Raw genomic sequence first — 20,358 nt, 5'->3', positions numbered from 1 at the left:
TCTTAGTAACATTAAGATAAGGTTTGCTCAGCATGACATTAAGGCTGCACCAAACATACATGCAGTCATCTTGGGAAGATCGATAGAAGCACTAATAAAGAACAGAAAATAAAAGCAGGTATTAATTATTTTAGGCCATGAAAAAACTACAAGCAAGCAACTCTAAAGCCTGTCAAACATTGCCCCTCTTTGCTCCTAAAGTAATCATTAAGAGTATGCACAAAAGGAGCTTTGGTCCCAAGTGAAAGAAAATAGCTTTGTAAAAGTTTTCTTACACTCTTTAGCAAAATACTTTTAAATGTTAATATATTCAACCGAATCCATTCTTACAAAGTAATATGCTTGTGATCTTGTGTGGTCTATTCAAGATTTAAAAAATAAAATTATAAGATTCTCAAACTATTAAAATTTGAAAAAGATCAAAACACTAATACTGTTATTTCATTGAACTAAGTTGTTCCTCATATTAAAATTTGTGAGCAAAAATGTCCCACAATATTGCGGGGAAAGTCTCTAGATTTCAAGTAAATAAATTAATATAGTAAGTTCCCAGCATAAAAATTTGAAGACTAAATAACGTGAAAAAAAGCAGCAGCTGCTAGAACCAGATAATAAAAATTTTAAACAATTCTAAATCTTGAAACATAACGTTCCTTAGTACACTGCATCACATTAAAATTATTTAATGATCAATTTATCACATTTTTTTCACTTTCTGTTCTATAATTCTTTGGTTAGAAGTTTATAGACAAGAAGGACTGAAGTCTGCAGAACTCCTGCTAGTTGCTTTTACTGCTTATTGAATTTTCACAATAAACCAGATGGTAAAAAGTTCGTTAATACAAAGATGCTTCAGAAAGTTCATAGGAAACGGAATTTAAAGATAATGGAAATTTTCCACAAAATTTTTGAAACCTCCTCATAAACAAAGCAGCTCACACGAAAAACTTAAGTAATTTGTCCATGGTAACACTGTTAATATACACCAGCATTCATTTTATTTATTTATTTTAAATCATTTTACTGGGGGCTCATACAACTCTTATCACCATCCACACATACATCGATTGTGTAAAGCACATTCGTACATTCACTGCCCTCATCATTCTCAAAACATTCATTTTAAATGCAGGTCCTCTTAGTCCATGTGTTTTATGTTTTATACTTCACAATACAGGGAAAAGGCATAAAAAGACAAAATGGCATGTAAATAGAGGGAGAATGCTTAAAACATACTAAATACAACCCTATAATTTTAGTATAGGACCCAAAGCCAAGCATATGTAAATAAAAGCTTCAAGTACTGGAACTGTAATTTTCTATTCAACAAGATCAAATTGACACTGAGGTCAAATGTGAGGCTTTCTGCTCCCATGGAAATGTACAACCTTAGAAACCCACAAAGGTAGTTCTACCCTGTCCTATAGGGTCACTGGGAGTCAAAATTGATTTTATAGAAGTAAATAATAAAAACTTACAGTATACCTGAGTCAGTATCCTATAATTCATTTCATAAGACCCCCAAACACAAACTCCAATAAAAACACAGCAACAGAAAGATCATTAGGGTTATTCACAACAATTGCTTGAGCTCATAATTGCAGCCCTGTACATGTTTGATGAAGATTTATACCTAAGCAGTTCAACATTTTTAGCAATTACAAATGGTGTTTTGTATCAAACCATCTTTTTGAGGGCCTTCATCTTTTTCACTGACCTTCTGTTTTAACAATCATGAGGGTGTTCTTCAGGGACTGAGCCCTCCTGATAACATGCCCAAAATGTGCCAGACAAAGGCTCAACGGTCTCACTAGCTACACAAGATCTCTACAGAAGATGGCTCGACACAGCTCACTGCAAGAAGGAGCTCAAATGTAACACCGGTGAGCGTGGCATGGGACCGGTGTTTCCTCCTCTTGTACAGAGGGTCACAGGGAGGTGAAACTGACTCGATGCCACCGCACACCCACCACCACCGTGATTCTCCATGGTGCCTCGTCTCTTAGTCCTGGTTTGCCACAATTTCACCAGATGTATCTCGATAAATTTTGTTACATACACTACATCCAGGTTCATTTTGCTTCCTGATTAGAAAATGTATGTCTTTCACTAATTTGAAAAATTCTTATTTCTTTGAATATTGCTTCATCTTCCCTTAATTTTCTTTTTTTAGAATTCTGATGACATATATGTTAAACTTTCTCTATCCTCCTATCTCTTAACTTTTTTTCTTCCTATTTTCCTTTTGGGTAACTTGGTATTACATTTTTTTAACTTGGTGCTACATTTTGACTGATAACTTTAAATCGAATTCCCAGTTCACAATGATCTCTTCTCAGCTGCATCTATCTAGATTGTTACTAAACCTGTCCACCAACTCCATTCATTCATAGTACTATTTGTTGGTGGTCCTCACAACTAGACCAATAGGCAACTGTAATTTTCCGTTCCACAGTATCAAACAGATACTGAGGTCAATGTGAGGCTTTCTGCTCCCATATTGACTATTGGCTGGCACCAACTCAATGAAACCTAACAACAACAACACAGTTGGCTTTTCTCAAATGTTTGGTCACCTTTGATGCTTTGCATTTAAGAATTCGGGTGTAGCTTCTTTTAACATCTTCCACCTCTGATGATAACAGTAGGATCTATATTTATTTGTTTGAGTATCTCAGTAGCCTGAAACTTGCTTCTGGGACCACCAATTCTAACCAAATTCACTGCAACCCCTCGTGGGTTTCTATGACTATAACGGTGGTAGTAGAAAGTCCAGTCTTTCTCCCGCAGAGCTGCTGGTGGTTTCGAACTGCCAACTATGAGATCACAGCCCAACACATAACCATTACACTACCAGGGCTCGTCCAGGACCCATAGTTACTGCATCGGCCTACAGCAAATGTTAGTGTTGCTTGCTAAGTGCAGCTCCCCCATTGCACCCTAGACCTTGCCATTCCTTATATCCTTTGATAGCAGAACACATTACTTAAATTTTTATTAAAACCAATTCAAAGAAAGATGTCATGAACAGGAATATAAGGATAGGTAGAATAGCACTGATTTTCCACAGTTCATACATGCACGGGTATATTTCAAACAAATCATCTTAAACATGTCTCTGTGGTGAGTGGACGGCCACGGACAAATGCTCTCAATAATGCGCTTGTCTTAATTTCATTAGGGAGCCTTCAAGATAAGGTCCAATCAAAACAGTGGCTTATGAAGGGGTCTCCTGAGCCAGTTAAATTGGAAGCAAGTTGCCAGTTCAGAAGGCCATAGCAGCTGTTTTTTTGGACCCTAAGGGGGAAATCTTGATAGATTTTCTCACACAATCACAGGGGATTATTAGAAATTTTAAGAATAGTGAAAATTGCACTGGTGAGATAAAGGCTAGTAGCGTTGCGCTGAAAAATGTTTCCCTATCACAATATACCTGCTCATTCTTTGAGCACTATGCACATGTATTTTTATATCTCATTTTAATAATTAAAATTTTAACATATCTATTTTTGAACCAAAAATATATCCAAACTTGAAAAGGTTTTTGAGTTTATGGGGTGCCCTTTCAGTGAAATGCTGGGCATTGCATAAGGTCCTCTGGGATTATCTTGTTCTACAGGGGTATGCATCTTTTACCAACTTCTATTGACCAAGATGTTTTACAGCTCTATCATGAGAGTTAACTTGTAGAAAACCAATATTTTCAAAAAATGGCATGATACTAAAACCAAATTTTGTTTAGTCTGGATTATATAAAGTTCAATTAATTTAAAGAAAATTAAATATCACAAGGCATTTTCAATGGGACAAAGTCAAAATTTTGTTTATTATGAATCTTCTATTATATCAAGTAAATTTTCTAAGAGAAGTTTTAACAATACATTTATAGAAACCTCTTTACCTTACTAAAAAATATTTCTTGACTTGAGGGTTTCCCCAACAATGCAGATAGTAAATATTTGAACTCCACATTCTTGAGAGGTATATCCATGTGGGCGAATTCTCAGGGATAAAGCTAAAGCTGAAACAGGCTTCTTAGATCAGTGGGTGAAGAGGTGTGTGTTTTAATATGTTTACCCTTTTGCAGAGGGTGTAGCCCTACAGTGGCCCCATACCTTCTCCTAAACTCTGCAGGCCTAAGGGTTGGCTACTTGTCAAGTAAAAGGTCCTGTTATCTATCTTTAATGAATTACTTCACTGGCCTGCCCTCAGGGTCACTAGCCATGGCATCACTTACTGATTTACTATCTGGGTGGTTTTTTTCCTTCAGTTTGGCTTTGTTTTTTGGAGATTTTCTTGGTTTCTTAAGAACTTATCTATGCATTTAATAAGAGGACGTTTGTTACATACGAAGGAGCCTTGGTGGCATAGTGGATCACTAATCTCAAAGTCAGCAGTTTAAACTCACTGTTCTGCTGCAGAAAGATAAGGCTTTCTGCTCACATAAAGATTTACAGCCTTGGAAAACCAGAAGAAACGGGGAGCTGATATCAGGGCTTCAAATGGGAAGGGAATGCTTTGAAAATGATGATGGTGGCATATGTGCAAATGTGCTTGACACACTGGATGAATGTATGGATTGTGATAAGAGATGTATGAGCTCCCAAAGAAAGTTGGTGGTTTTTTATTAATTTCATGGGCTGTGAGAAGAATCACCAAATTTTGCTGGGAGAAGCACAGCTAGAATGCTGGGAGCTCACAACACAAATTCCAGGAACAGGAGTGGGAATAGTGATACCAGAAGGATAGGGGGCAGAAGGGGAGAAGAAGGGAGAAAGGGGGAACCGATAGCAATACAGGACACATAACCATACACCCCTCTCCAGGGGGAAGAACAATAGAAAACATGGGGGAAGACAGAGGTCCGTGTGAGATATGAAAATAATAACAATGTAAAATCTATCAAGCGGTGATGAGGGTGTAGGGGAAGGGGGGAGAAAAGGAGCAGCTGATGCCAAGGGCTCAAAAGAAAGTAAATGCCTGGAAAAGAATGAAGGCAACATATGTACAAATTTGCCTGATACAAGCGATGTATGGATTATGACAACAGTTGTGATATAGCATCTGGGGTCTTAAAGGCTTGAAGACAAACAAACGGCCATCTAGCTGAGAAGCATCAAAGCCCACATGGAAGAACCACACCAGCCTGTCTGACCACGAAGTATAGAAGGGATCAGTTATCAGGAATCAATGAACTGAAAATCATATCAGTGGGTGCCCACTTTACTGACACAATCACTGAAGACAAACGTGTGTATAAGCAAATGTGGTAGAGAGAGCTAATGGTGCTCGGCTATCAAAAGATATAGCATCTGGGGTCTTAAAGGCGTGAAGATAAACAAATGGCCAACTAGCTCAGAAGCAACAAAGCCCACATGGAAGAAGCACGCCAGCCTGTGTGATCACGAGCTGTCAAAGGGATCAGGTATCAAGCATCAAAGAACAAAAAAATCATTGTAAAGGTGGGTGAGTGCAGAGTGGAGATTCAAAGCCCAGGCAACTGGACACCCCCTTACTGAAGGGTTGTGGGGAGGAGATGAGCCAATCAGGGTGCAGGGTAGTAATGATGAAACACATAACTTTCCTCTAGTTCTGAAATGCTTCCTCCCCCCCACTATCATGATCCCAATTCTACCTTACAAATCTGGCTAGACCAGAGGATGTACACTGGTACAGATAGCAACTGGAAACACAGGCAATCCAGGACAGATGACTCCTTCTGGACCAGTGGTGAGAGTGGCGATGCCTGGAGGGTGGAGGGAATGTGGGGTAGAAAGGGGGAACCGATTACAAGAATCTACGCATAGCCTCTTCCCTGGGGGATAGACAGCAGAGAAGAGGGCGGAGGGGGGGATGTCAGACAGTGTAACTTATGACAAAACAATAATAAGTTATGAATTATGAAGGGTTCATGAGGGAGGGGAGAATGGGGAGGGAGGGGGGAAATGAGCAGCTGATATTAAGGGCTAAAGTAGAAGGCAAATGTTTTGAGAATGGTGAGGGCAACAAATGTACATATGTGCTTGACACAATGGATGGATGGATGGATTGTGATAAGAATTGTATGAGCCCCCAATAAAATAATTTTTTTAAAAAAGAGTTGTAAGAGTCCCCAATAATTAATTTTTAAAAGACAGCAGGAGAAGTAAGAAAGCATACAAAGGGTAGGCTAAAGACAGGAGAAAATTAGCTATGCTGTCCAAGTGAGTCTCAAAGGGTGTGCACAAGAAGAGTAGAGTCTTCCAAAAAGAGGAAATGATAAGACCGGCACAGGATTCAAAGTTCAGTCAAGCAGTCTGGAGTGTAGACTAAGTTCCAATGCAGGTGTTGGCCAGCTAACCACAAGTTCAGTGGTTCAAACCCACCAGCCATCCCATAGGATAAAGATAAGTCTGCCTGCCCGCAAAGATTTACAGCCATGTAATCCCTTCACAGGGTCACTATGAGTCAGAAATAACTTGATGGTAGTGAGTCATGGTGAGTAGTTACAGAGAATGGACAAAAACATTAGGGGTTATAGGGAGCAGTCTGTCCCAAAACACATGCTAATCATACTAAATCCTAGAACTATACCTACTGGATCTGAGTCTAATGAATTAGTTGAAAAACTGGCATAAATGTTGGGGTGGTGATTAGTTATACTAAAAAATTTTAAGAATGGTGGCAATTCTGTACAGAGAACTTCATTGTGAAGAACTTTACTATAAGGTAACCTGAAGGTTCTAAATTAATTACCTAATGGTACCAAAATAATTTCAAGTCTTAGGTGTCTTCTTCTGTACAGAAGTTCTAAAACTATCACATTCTAAAGGATTAAAAGTACAGGAATCCATAACCACTCCAGCTCCAGAGAAACACTTTGATTCCTTCCTCTTGCGATAAGAGCAATAGGACCTAAGAAGAGAATATTTATCTTTCATGTGTTTTCCCTGTATAAGAACTTCTGTGTGTAGTATACTAAGTCCATATGCTTGAAAATAGCTAGGTAAGTAATAGGAAAAGCTCTATCAACAAGCAAGCACAATACAACCCTATCACTTCTGTGGGAGAAGGAAGAAAGTAACAAAGAAGGCCCGCTGGAGAGACTGATGACATCACCACCATCTCACAAGCAGAACGAAAAATGGGATTTCACCAGGCAGGAAAATCAGAGGAAGGGCTTTCCCAACAAAGAGAACAATGTATATAAACACATGGAGATGTGAGAGTACAGAGTACATTCTGAGTAACGGAAAGAATTGCAGCAAAAATCTAGCCTCAGGTAGATGAGCCTAGGAAAAAATGGGGCTTAAAAAACAGACTATAGGAAAAGCTAATCATACCCTTTCCTATTTTTTAAATTGAGTATTTGTATTTTTGTTGTTAAATTATAGAGATTATAGTCTGAATATTAAGCCTTATTCAGACATAAAACCATTTTTTTTCCTCCCCAGCTGTGTGAGTAGCCTCTTCATATAGCTGATAAAGTTCTTTGAGGAATAAAAGTTTATAACTTAATTAAGTCAAATTTATCAATTTTGTGATTTGCTGCTCGTGCTATCAGTGTCATATCTAAGAATCCATAGTCAAAAACTAGATCCTAAAGAATAATCCTGTGTTTTCTTTTGAGATTTGTGGTTTCACTTCTTGTAATTAAGACCTTAATCCATTTTGAGCTAATTTTTTATATGGTACGAAGCATAAAAATTGCCAGGAAGTAGATGAGAAGATGTTCAATACCAATGAATCTTTCCAAAACCACTGTTTTTGCAATGATTCCAACTTATACCAATCCTACAGCACAGAGTAGAACTACTCCATATAGTTCTGAAGTTGCAAATCTTTGCAGATGCAGACTTCCTCACTTTCTTCCAGTGGAAAACTAGTGGGCTTTAACTGCAAACCTTTTGGTTACAGCCCAATGGTAAATTCACTGCACCACAAGGGATCCTATTGAGGCATTAGGAAAATGTAAATCAAAACCATAATGAGATATTATTTTACCTTTCTACCATGCCCTTGGATCAGTAAAACAGAAAACAAGTATTGGAAAGAATGAGATGAAATTAGAACACGCATTCATTGCTGATGGAATTGTAAACTGATGCATCCACTATGGGAAACTATATACCGTATATACTCGTGTATAAGCTAAGTTTTTTCAGCACATTTTGATGCAGTTTTTGTGGTAAAATTAGGAGCCTCACGGGAGAAAGAAAAAGAGATGGAGAGAGAGGAGAGGACATCCTGGCCCACTAAGCCCTGAGGACAATGTTCCTGCTCGGAGCAGACAACGTACGAGGAGGACTGTAGGGCCAGCCCCACCACTGGACACGGTGTCCCTCACTGAACCATAACGCTGTGGGGACAGCACTGGAGATACAATGCGGGAATGATGCACAGTCTGGCCCCATCACACTGGGGTGAGGCACTGAGGGCGTGCAGCAGAGCAGCAGGAGAAGCAGAATGATGAAATCCCTGGGGAATAGCAAAAATAGACTTTGGAGACAGAGTGTAACACCCCATCAGACTCGACTGGAAAACACCGTAAAGGTCAGCAAACAGACCTTGAACTATTTATAGGCTTTTCCATTTTTGTCAGTCATTTTCTTTTTGGTATTGCTATTTTGTTTTTGTTGTTTTTATTATTTTGTTGGTTTTGACTTCCTTCGTTGTTTTATTTAGCTTTGCCTGGTTTTTGCACTTATTAATGTATCTCAGGTCTATCTAGATAAGATAGGCGGGAGAAATAATTTGAAGATGAAAGAATAGGACCAATGGTTCCAGGGCAGTATGGGAGAAGGGGAGGTGGGAGAAAGGGGGAGAAACCAACCCAGGGACAAGGGAACAACAAGTGAACCAAAATCAATGGAATGAAGGTCATAGGATGCCTAGTGGGACTTAATCAAGGGCAATGTAGCAGCAAGGAATTCTTAAACCCACATAAAGGCCGAACGTGATGGTGGGACAAGAGGAAAGTAAACGGAAATAGAGGAAAGAACCAGGAGGCAAAGGACATTTATAGAGGCCTAAATACAGGCATGCATATACGTAAATATATAATGAGAGGGGAATAGAACTATGTACTCATATCTATATGTTAAGAATTAAGGTTGCAGATGGACACTAGGCCTCAATTCAAGTACTCCCTCAAAAGAAGAACACTTTGTTCTAACAATCCGGCATTCAGTGATTTTTACCTTTCTGATACAATTGCTGAAGACAAAATGGGTGCATAAGCAAATGTGAAGAAGCTGATAGTATCCGGCTATCAAAAGATACAGCATCTGGGGTCTTAAAGGCTTGAAGATAAACAAAAGGCCATCTAGTTCAGAAGCAACAAAGGCCACATGGAAGAAGCACACCAGCCTGTGTGATCATTAGGTGTCGATGGGACTAGGTATCAGGCATCTAAGACCCAGAACAAAATCATACCCAATGTGAATGGACATGGGGGGAGGGGAGGGGCATTGAGTGGAGATCTAATGCCTATCTGTAGACAAATGGATATCCCCTCACAGAGGGGTCACAGGGAAGAGATGAGCCAGTCAAGGGCAGTATAGCACCAATGAAACACAACTTTCTTCTAGTTCTTCGGTGCTTCCTTCCCCCTACTATCAAGACCTCAATTCTACCTTACAAATCGGATTAGACCAGAGCATGCATAGTGCTACAGATAAAAGTCCACAACACAGGGAATCCACAATAGATAAACCCCTCAGGACCAACAATAAGAGTAGAGATACCAAGAGGATTTGAGGAGGGTGGGGGGAGAAAGGAGGAATCGATCACAAGGATCAATCTAGAACCCCCTATCAGGGGTACGGATAATGGAAAAGTGAGTGAGGGGCAACAGATGACGATGTAAGATATGGAAATAATAATCAATAACTTATCAAGGGCTTGTGAGGGAGGGCGGGGAGGGGAGGGAGGGAGGTGGAAGAAATGGGCAGCTGATACCAGGGGCTCAAGTAAGGAAAGAATGCTTTGAAATGATGATGGCAGCATATGTGCAAATGTGCTTGACACAATGGATGAATGTATGGATTGCGATAAGAGATGTAAGAGCCCCCAATAAAAATATTTGAGGAAAAAAAATTAGGTGCCTCGGCTGATATTTGGGTTGGCTTATACTCCAGTATATACAGTAACCTAGTCTTATTCAGCATACTGAATCACAGTATTTTAAATTATCTAAAACAGTAAGTTCCTATGCCACCATACAGTACTTTATTAAATCTCTTCTACAAAGATAAATCAGGAATATAACTTAATTGTAGGCATTTGAAAATAGAAACAAAATCACTAAAAGGACATGTTAGGCTTTCTGACATTTCAAAAAAACTAGTAAAGCCCTTTACAAATGTATTTTTAATCTACCTTTATATAATTATTAATACTCAAAAATGTTAACTATCAAATATTCCCAAATATGAACCAATATAATATTTAAGTTGCATTATAGTAAACTTAAATTTATTTAACTAAATGAAAAAAGATAATAGAAAATGTTTTACATAAAGCTCATCATTTTAGTTCATTTAACTCTGATTTTTTAAGAGTTTGCCTATAAATCTTATTTTTAATCACTAACAGATGGTACATTACATATATATTTTTAACAATTCAGTTGTTTTAAAGTTTGATTACTTCAAAATAAAATCTCACCTTTCTAAATGAAATGTCTTTTCCTTAAAAGTGTGTAAACCAATATATTTTTAATAATCGTTAAGATGTCAATTTTAAGGAAAAGTAGGAAACATATCTCACCCTAAAATTATGGCAATCTCTAAATTATAGAACAACCCTACAGCCTTTGATAAGTCTGACTATATAACTCTTTATTTCTAGTACAGTAGGGAACCAAAATATGCATCACGGAGTAATATTCTAAGTTCTAGCAGAGCATTAACACTGTGATATGCTGAATAAATAACCTTATAGACAAATAAATAATGAGCTTAAAGCCAAATAAATTTATTATTTTAACAATTCAAACTCAAGGGTCTCTAGTGAGCTCTTGTCCTGTAAATCTGTAGATTTCATTATTATAAGAGCAGCTTTCCAGTCAGCATTAAATCTAACATTTAGTTTTACTTTCAAATAAAGTTCGTTCTAAACAAGGGAGAGAAGTTTTTAATTCCTCAGTCCTCCCTCAAAAAAAAAGAAAAGAAAACAAACCAAGTTTTGGAAGTAATTCTAATTGACAATAATTATTTCTATATTTACATGAATTTTGGAAGTACTAGAGTCAGTTTAATTAAAAGTAAAATTACGTTAAAATCTGAACCTGGTAACTTCATTTCCTCCTTACCAAAACTTTTTTCCATTTAACAAAGAGCCCTAAATTACACGACATTAGTTAGCAATTTAATTATCATATAAAATAAAGTTTGAGGTTTAGTTACCTATTAAACATAATACCTATTCTTTAAAATTATATTGTTGTAAGATAAAACACATTCAACTGAAAATAAATAATAAACTTGACTAAATCAACACCAATGTACTTTTTATATTATTTTGCTATAAATATTATACATACAAATTTTAACCCTACACAAATTTTCCTAGTGTCACAGCTGATACATTAAACATCTAAAACAACTGCTATTTCTAATGTGTAGACTTGAGTATTTTATTAACAGATTAAATGAGATCATTATGCCTTTTAGCAATCCTATAAAGTACTATTAACCCTATTTTACACATGTGAACACAAAGAAATTTTCCCAAAATCAAACAGCAAATAAAAGATTCACGATTAAAACCCAAATCTTCTGAATGTGAAAGCTATTTGTCACTATATTGTCTTAAAAATAAAGAGTCAGCTTAGCCTTAAACGTGAAATTCCTCTTATAAACAGTGAAGATGATGAAACTATAATATAATCATTTCAAATTACCACATCATCAAAAATATACAGAAAAGGATAATGCACTTTTAAAAAACATCTGCAGTTTAACAAAAGATACTATAATTCAAGTCATAATTTAGTTCCTGCTTATGTGCAAATTATATAATAGTAATATATATCAAATAAACAATTTTTAATTCAAAATCTTTATAAACTCAAATTTTAACTTGATGAAATAAACATATTTAACAGCTTTACTGAGATTCTCTATACCAAGCTTCAACATTTGAGATGACCACTTGGTGTTGTTATAGATTAACAATGCAAAAAGGAACCTATCTCAAGTGTAATAACACTACCAGAATAAGTGGTTTTAAAAAAATCGATCTCCTCCAGGCTATTTCTAAGAAAGAGACTGCTGTTCCTTCTAGGTGGAGGATGGGAAGTTCTATTAGTAAGTTATCCAATTTTTTTCTTAAAGGTGTTGGGAAAATCAAATTAACACATAACAATAGTTAGTTAGATATGACTCCATTTTCTGTAATAAACGCCAAGATCAAAACATGACCCAAGTTAAATTTCCTTGAAAGGAACCCAGCAGGAGTTTTCCTTTTTGTCTGTGATTTCCTCTCACCCACAAAAACCATGCCAAATATGCGCATGTGCCACTAACACTAAGCAGCACTTCCTTAATCACTCATTTCCAACAATTTATGGATGATCAGTGGCAAAAAACAAGCAAAAATAATGAAAGAATGCAATGAAAGCTTACTGAGACAAAGTGGCCTGGGCTTCCTACTCGTTTCTGTGTCCCTTTAAGATGGAGGCCTGATACAAATTAGCCACTGGGGGGAAAAAGTCATCTGGTCATAAAATACAGTACAAGGTCACTTTTATGTAAGTTTGCCAAAAGGGACATAAACCAGGACAATTTCAAACTGTGACACAGGATAGAAACATATTAAAAAAATCTTTGTTCCTCCTCTATTGTGCTGTCATGTTGCCCAGCTTTATAGACATTCCAAGCACCAGCACAGAACTCTTCGCTTCCACCTGGTCAGTCTAATTAATTAAGAAAGGAAGTTACCTCAAATTTTGTACTTTTTGCTTTTATTATTAAGCACTTTGTTTGAAGTTATAGGAGTTAACCTCTTAATCCTACAGACCGTGTGTTATGTTCTGAACATTTTGGGTTGTCTGGATAGTTTGGATAATTAGTCAGGATGTTGCTGTCGCTTACGTTAAATTTTATTCCATGACTTCAAATTCAAGCTAGGTATAAAGGTGAGTCTATTATACATTGACTCCCAGAACAATTGTTGGCCTATGATTTAATCAGTCACTAAACTTATGTAGCAATCATACGGTAGATTTTTTTTTCACTTCCATTAATTTGTTTGATCTTTTCCTCTCAGCATTTTAGTTCATAATCCAATTCTAAAACATAACATGAACCTTCAGAGTTCAATATGAAATAAGAAAATATTTTCTGATGCTAACCCAGATAATCTAGAATTTCTGAGGTAAACTGGAAAGAGAAAATGTGCAAGATGCTTGTCTAATCTTAAAGCCCAAGATTCTGGTATAAATACAATAGTGACCAGTGTCAGAACAGAGGGAGAAAATATTTCTACATCAAAGTAACACATAACTAGCAGATGAAACCTTCATTCATCAGGGTTGGAAAATTAAGATTTAAGTATGGGGTCTGATTCCAATACATGTGAACATACAACAGAGCCAGAGAGAATACATAACGGTCACTGAAATACGTGAGACATGCTAAAACACTTAACTCAAAAGAGCAGAGAGTGCCATAGTAAAAGTTACTTTCTTACTTTAAAATATTCACTTTTTTAAAATAATATATACTATCTTGCACTTGAAAATTATAAAGGGAATAGGGGGAGATGGGCTTAATAAAATAGAAACATGCACCATAGTAAGGAGAGAGAAGAAAGGCTACTTCAGGCCCTTAAAAGTCATAGTCAACCCCCTAGGCCTAAAATGTCCTGTTTGAATTAACATAGTGGTTTAATTAAAAACTAAGTAGAAAATTCTGCTTAATTTGATTTTCAATTCAAGCTCTGCATCCGCCCATGGCTAGTGGCCAATTTCCGCATCTCAGCACAGTATGCAAGGAGCTGTTTTAAAATCGATTGCCCTGGGGAATCAATGGGAATATGGTGGGGCCATATGCCATTTAGGGAATACATCAGACTTAGACATAGTAAAACAGTGCCATGAGGGTGGTCAAAGGAAGAGAAGGAAATTTAACTTAACTATATTACAAGTTTGTCATTACTCAAATTATTGTGTTTAATCTACCAATTAGAAGTATTTTTAACTTCTCTTTAGTATCACCTCAGAAATTAGGTATGTCCAACTTCACCAATAAGAAAATAGCTTTAAAAAGAAGGTATATGTACATGAATATATATTTATCTAACAGTTTATTGATTGTGGTCAGTTACAACATTAACTTCAATGAAGAAAGCAAAGGTAATAATTCAAACATAGCCGTAGAGAACTATGTATCTCAAGAAACATTATTTAGAATCTGTAAACGTAAGTACTAAATGATTTTGTATTGCAGAAAGTCTCAAACCTGTATTTTATATCATTAGACATAACTATAAAGAGCCCTAGTGGTGTAGTGGGTTAAGTATGGGGCTCCTAAGCACCAGGTTGGTAGTTCAAACCTCCAGTCATTCTGTGAAAGATGAGGCCATTTGCTTCCATGAAGATTTCAAGCCTCGGAAACCCCAGGCAACAGTTCTATCCTGTCTTAGGGTCACTATGAATCTGAACTGACTTGATAGTCTTTGGTATATAATAATAATAATTCTTTCATATCATTGGCTTTAAAAACTGAAAGATAATATTATTTTAAAATGCCATGCCATAACCACCTTCATTTCAAAGCTTTCTAAACTTTCCATTAGGTTCTAACATGCACCTATAGTTAAGCAGGTTTGTTTTAAAGCATGTTATCTTTAATGTGAAAACAGATTTTTTTTCCTGTTTCAATACATGTCATTTCAAAATGAGAAAAATAATTTGGAGTTCTAAAATTGCCTGAGACTACACTATGTAAATAGCTACAGAGTTGACTTTAGTGTACTCGGTTCTTGATGATCGTGTATTAACACTGATACAGTACCTTAGACTACTTAGTAGTCAAATACGGCTATTGATTACCTTTAAGACAATAATAGCTAACATTTGCTGGGCAAAGTCCTCCGCTATATGTGCCATATAATTTAATCTTCAAATCAGGATAGTAAAGTAAATATCAGTTATATTTTTAATTTTAAAATTATACCCATTTATAAAAAGAGAATTAAGTAATTTAGTGAAGGTTCCCAATAATCTGATGTTAAAACCAAACTTTCTCACCTTTGGACCTTCAGTCTCTCTTCCGATGTCACTTCCCTTAAATATATAATATAATCAGAATATCCTACTTTAAAATTATTCTACCTGATCCACCTTTCATGCTACAATCCCCTCTCCCTCCTTTCCTTAATAGCACTGAAGACCAAATTGCTTAATTTGGTTTCTATAACTTGTATTCAGTCCCCTATTCAACTTCCCAATTCAAGTAAACGATACCCATCCTAGGATTCTGGCTTAGTGCTCTCTTTCTAATAACCTCTGCTCTACTGGGGAATTGACAGGATTGGCCAAGGCAATTATCCTCTGCATTCGTTCAACCTTTAGCCCTATCTGAAATAGTGAAATGCTGCTTATAACACTTGAGGGATTTTAAGCAAAAGACTAACATAGTCCAATATGTGCTTTGAGAATTTTTTAAAGGTATATAAGAGACATTAAAGGTAAAAATATTAGAAGGAACAAAGCTAGACACTAAATCTCTGTAATGATCTTCTTGGGTCCCTCTTCAAGCTAAATTCTCCTTTTACTTCACAAAGATAAGGAGTAACGTGGGAAAAAATTATATATGGCATTGGGATTTTCTGTTTGTTTATTTTGCTTTGTTTTAATTCTAAAACTGGCTGCTAATCCTGTTCAAGCAAATTTAGTCAAACCCCTTTCCAGATTGATTAGCTCATAGAAGGTAGGACGATAAGTTAGAAACAAGAAGTTTGTCCTTACTGTTGTGTTATTGTTTTAATAACAATCTATTTAAAAACTAAATTTTTATAAAAAGTAGAAAGTAGGTAGATTTTAAATATATTTCACATTCATGTTAAATCATTCTTCTCCTAAGATTATCTAAACAAAAAATATGAAATAAGAATTCACACATAGTTCACAACTTTCCATGACAAATTTGTTTCATTAATGTTAGAGAATTATTCAGAAATAAGATATATAAGCACACTGTCACTTCATATAACAAAAGTTGAAAAGAACAAAAAATCCAAATATCATGTGTCTTCAACTAAACTCTAACACTAGAATTCATTTTGCCAATTTCGCTTAAAACTCCTAAAATAATCTTAACTTCTTAAGATTTTATGCAATATTCCAAAAATGCTTAGCAAATTTCTCCAGATTATATAAATTCCATTGTTTTTACTATAAAATGCTACATTTAATGGTAAGTTATTAACAGTTATAAAGTTCTGATTGATTTTTTCATATGCTCTTGCAAAGATTCCTCCCAGTTTGCCCTATTCTAACCCTTCTATATCCACTTAAGATGACTAGTTCATAGTACCTTGAAGATTAGGACAAAGTAGGAGCATGCTTGACTTTAAATAATGCTACTATCCTGAAAACACTAGATATAAAATCACTTAACCTCATGCTATGCTTTAAATTTTTTAGAATTTCATGTCATAACTTTAAACTACAAAAGACACTCTGTGACAGGAATAGCTAATTTTTCTAGTTTGATATGGATATTCATTTCTTCATCTAACCAATTTCATTCCAAAGCACCTTACCTTCTTCAAACCAGCAAAGCCTTCTGATTCCAGAAAGAAAAAGGCAAAGGGCATCAACACAAATAAGCAGAGGTTGGAAAACAGAGAAGCAAGGTTCCACAAACCTACAAAGGGGATAATTTTTCAAAGAAAAGGGAAAAACTAGTTAAAAATGTTGACAGCCTCTTCAAGCAAAATTACTAAATTGTGGTTTAATCAAACATCTATACTTTTGTAATAATAAAACAAGATGAGTTCTTGAAGTGAGAGGTCTAACAAATGCTCTGAACTTAGAAAATAAATGTACCATTTAAAAATACCTTCACCTTGGAGAGCAAATGTTTTGAGAATGATGAGGGCAATGAATATACAAATGTGCCTTACACAACTGATGTATGTGTGGATTGTGAGTTGTATGAGCCCCTAATAAAATGATTAAAAAGAAAAAAGAAAAAATACCTTAACTTTAATTTAATAAATAAAATACTTTAATTTTACAGCTGTTGGAAAAAGATAATATGAAAACTAACGATTTTTACTCATGCTCTAAAGTAAATTCACCAAAGAAATGACATATGCAAAGACTTTAAAACATAACCTCTTTAGACATACAGGCACTTGATTATTTAAATTAGAGCCACTAGCATTTATTGAGCACTTAATAAATGCCAGGTACTCTACTAAGCATTTTACATGCATAATCCTATTTAATTTAAACCTCATAAAAACTCTTAAAAATAACAATTAGCATTCACTGAGCTCTTATGTGCCAACCACTAGTCTAAGTGATTTACAGAGTTTATAGAACCTCATGTTCTCTTCACAGCAATCCTATGAAGTAGGTAGGTATCATTACTCTCCTACTCTGCCACAGGGCAGAGGGGGGAGGTGTCATTTTCCAAGGTGGGATAGCCAGAAAGTAGTAGAGCTAATGACAACTCCTGAGATTTTTTAAAAGTATGATTGTATACAAGTTTTAGTAAGTAATTCCAAGTGGAAAGGAAAAAGTTGAAGAAGTAAGCAAACTCACTTAATACTTTTTCCCTTTTGGGTATAGTCTGCATTGTTTTATAAAATGATAATAAATGAAATGAGAATAAGATTATAAAATGATAGTAAGAAAAGATTTCTTAAAAGACAGATAACTTCAATTACATCATTGGGACAGTATTTGGCCCAAATTTGCAAATATTTTAATCAGTGAATAAAACAAAACTTTTTTTAAAAAGTGCCAACATCAAGTCATTGGGACGCCCTGTATAGAGCTTCTGAGGCGATGAATTTTTGTTTAATTTTTATAAATCATTTTACTGGGGGCTCTTACAGCTCTTATCACAATCAATACATCAATCCATTGTGTCAAGGACATTTGTACATATGTTGTCATCATCATTTTCAAAACATTTTCTTTCTACTTAAGCCTTTGGTATCAGCTCCTCATTCCCGCCCCCCCTCTGCCACCCTCCCCCCTCATGAACCCTTAGTAATTTTTTTTTTTAAGGTTGTGAATCTTTACAGAGGCAAATAGCCTCTTAAACTGCTAACCTTTCAGTAAGCAATCCAACATTTAACCTATCCCACCACTAGGGTTCCTTTAACATTGAAAACCACGTTCAAAATATTGGCTATAAGGGCATTACAAAATTTTAAAAATCAAGAATCAGTAGCCATCTAAAGTGCAACTCTTGGTCTATCCCCATGCAGTGCAAAGAAGAAAGAGACTCCTACTCAAGGAAACAATTCGACCCCAAGTCTAAGGAACCACATGAGCCCCAGCATCCATGATCCTTAGACCAGAGCTAGATGGTGCCCAGCTACCATTTCCCACTTCTCGGAAAGAGATCACAACCGGAAGTTCTGGATAGAGTGGGAGAAAATATGAAACAACTCTGAAAAAATCTTTAAAAGGACGAGATTTACTGGTCTGATGACACTGGTAGGATCATAAGACTATGCCTCTTCCACATCTTTAGGTGTGGAACTGAACTGTGGAAAGGTTTATAAAATAAACAATAACACAAAGGAGGTTTGCACTCCTTACAACAATCAACACCATGAGATTAAAAGGGTGGTGTTTATTCAGGAATAAAGCTCAGACAGCAAGCAGCATAGGGAAGACCCACCAATGGAAAGAGCAAACACAGGGAGGGAATGAGAAGAGCACTGTTATTATATTGAGAGGATTGAGGATTCAATGAGCTGCATGCAATTATAATTCCGGGTACATGAAAGCAGGCCACCAATATTCATTCAATATTTTTTATTGGCATTATTCAGAACACTGAAGCTAATGAAGAAAGCATAGAATTGTCTGCCCTCATGAAACTTCCATTCCAGGGGTCCTCAAACTTTTTAAACAGGGGGCCAGTTCACTGTCCCTCAGACCCGTTGGAGGGCAGGACTATAGTTTAAAAAAAAACTATGAACAAATTCCTATGCACACTGCACATATCTTATTTTGAAGTAAAAAAACAAATGGGGCAAAAACACCAAGCGGGCTGGATAAATGTCCTCAGCGGGCCGCATATGGCCATGGGCCATAGTCTGAGGATGCCTGTTCTAGACAGACACAGGCTTGATATCAAACAAAATATTCTCTAACTATTTTTATTACAGGCTAGCATATCTGTTTCACAGGGTCCCTAACATTTCTTTGTTAACAGTATGGGGTATAAATAAAGAGAACTTAGCATATGTACAAATTACCTAGACATATTTACTTCTTTTAATAAATAAAATTATATAATTAGTAAAATTGATTTTCAGTTTCCTACTCAAAAGTACATATGCTTGATCATATATACTTATCAAAAATTTAAATATCTTACATTTTAGAAAACAATATCTTATATCTTAGTGAAAAAGTTCAGATATCTGAACTTCAAAATAGAAAAATGGTCATAAAATACTTTTACATTTTCCTGCCTTAAGAAAAATAAGACAGAAGACATTTTAATGTTTTTCTGTACTAATAACCATGAAAAGAAATTCAAAGTAATTACTAAATACACAAACTTTCATTTCAGACATCCTTAGGTTGAAGCCTTGTTTTGGCAACGTCTATAAACACAGCGGCTGGAACAATGGGCTCAAACATAAGAACTGTGAGGATGACAAAGGCCAGGCAGTGTGTCATTCTGTTGTATATACAGTGACTATGAGTTGGAACCAATTCAAAAGCGTCTAACAACAACAACATAAGACTATCTTAATCTTGGTGAGGTTTTTCATCTATAAAAATGAGTGATTATACCTATTGTTGGGTATTAAAGAAGATAATGCATATACAACAATTAGCACAATACCTGCCCCCCCTAAAAATACCCACTGGTTTGGGGTTTTTTTTGCTTTTATTATTATTACATCACCAAAGGCTACTAATATAAAGGACTATTAATCAAAACCAAATTTAACCCATTGCTGGTCAAGTTGATCCTGACTAAGAGTGATCCCATTAAGACAGAGAAGACTGTCCCCACAGTTTCCAAGGCTGCAGTCTTTACACAGGGAACCCTGGTGGTGTAGTGGTTATGAATTGGGCTGCAACCCACATAGTCAACAGTTCATAACTACCAGCAGCTCTGTAGGAGAAAGACTGGGCTTTCTACTGCCATAAACAGCTACTGT

At 36.0% G+C, this 20,358-nt stretch overlaps 1 protein-coding gene across 4 annotated transcripts in view; it reads right to left on the bottom strand.

Annotated features, from left to right (window-relative positions):
• The window catches only part of LMBR1 (limb development membrane protein 1), a 160,872-nt gene that overhangs the window by 79,797 nt on the left and 60,717 nt on the right, over positions 1-20,358 (bottom strand). For 3 of the 4 annotated variants that reach the window (XM_030885593.2, XM_045289917.1, XM_004702332.2), the window contains exon 5: positions 16,753-16,856. The exons of the other annotated variant lie outside the window; for it this stretch is intronic. In XM_030885593.2, coding sequence (XP_030741453.1) covers positions 16,753-16,856 — 104 coding nt within the window. The remainder of the gene's footprint in view (positions 1-16,752; positions 16,857-20,358) is intronic. 4 annotated transcript variants of the gene reach the window in all.

This window comes from Echinops telfairi, unplaced genomic scaffold, assembly GCF_000313985.2.
Source record: "Echinops telfairi isolate 266 unplaced genomic scaffold, ASM31398v2 ScPeMD7_31;HRSCAF=116, whole genome shotgun sequence".
Taxonomy (NCBI): domain Eukaryota; kingdom Metazoa; phylum Chordata; class Mammalia; order Afrosoricida; family Tenrecidae; genus Echinops; species Echinops telfairi.
The sequence above is the reverse complement of the archived record's forward strand: the minus strand, read 5'-3'. Positions and strand labels throughout refer to the sequence as shown.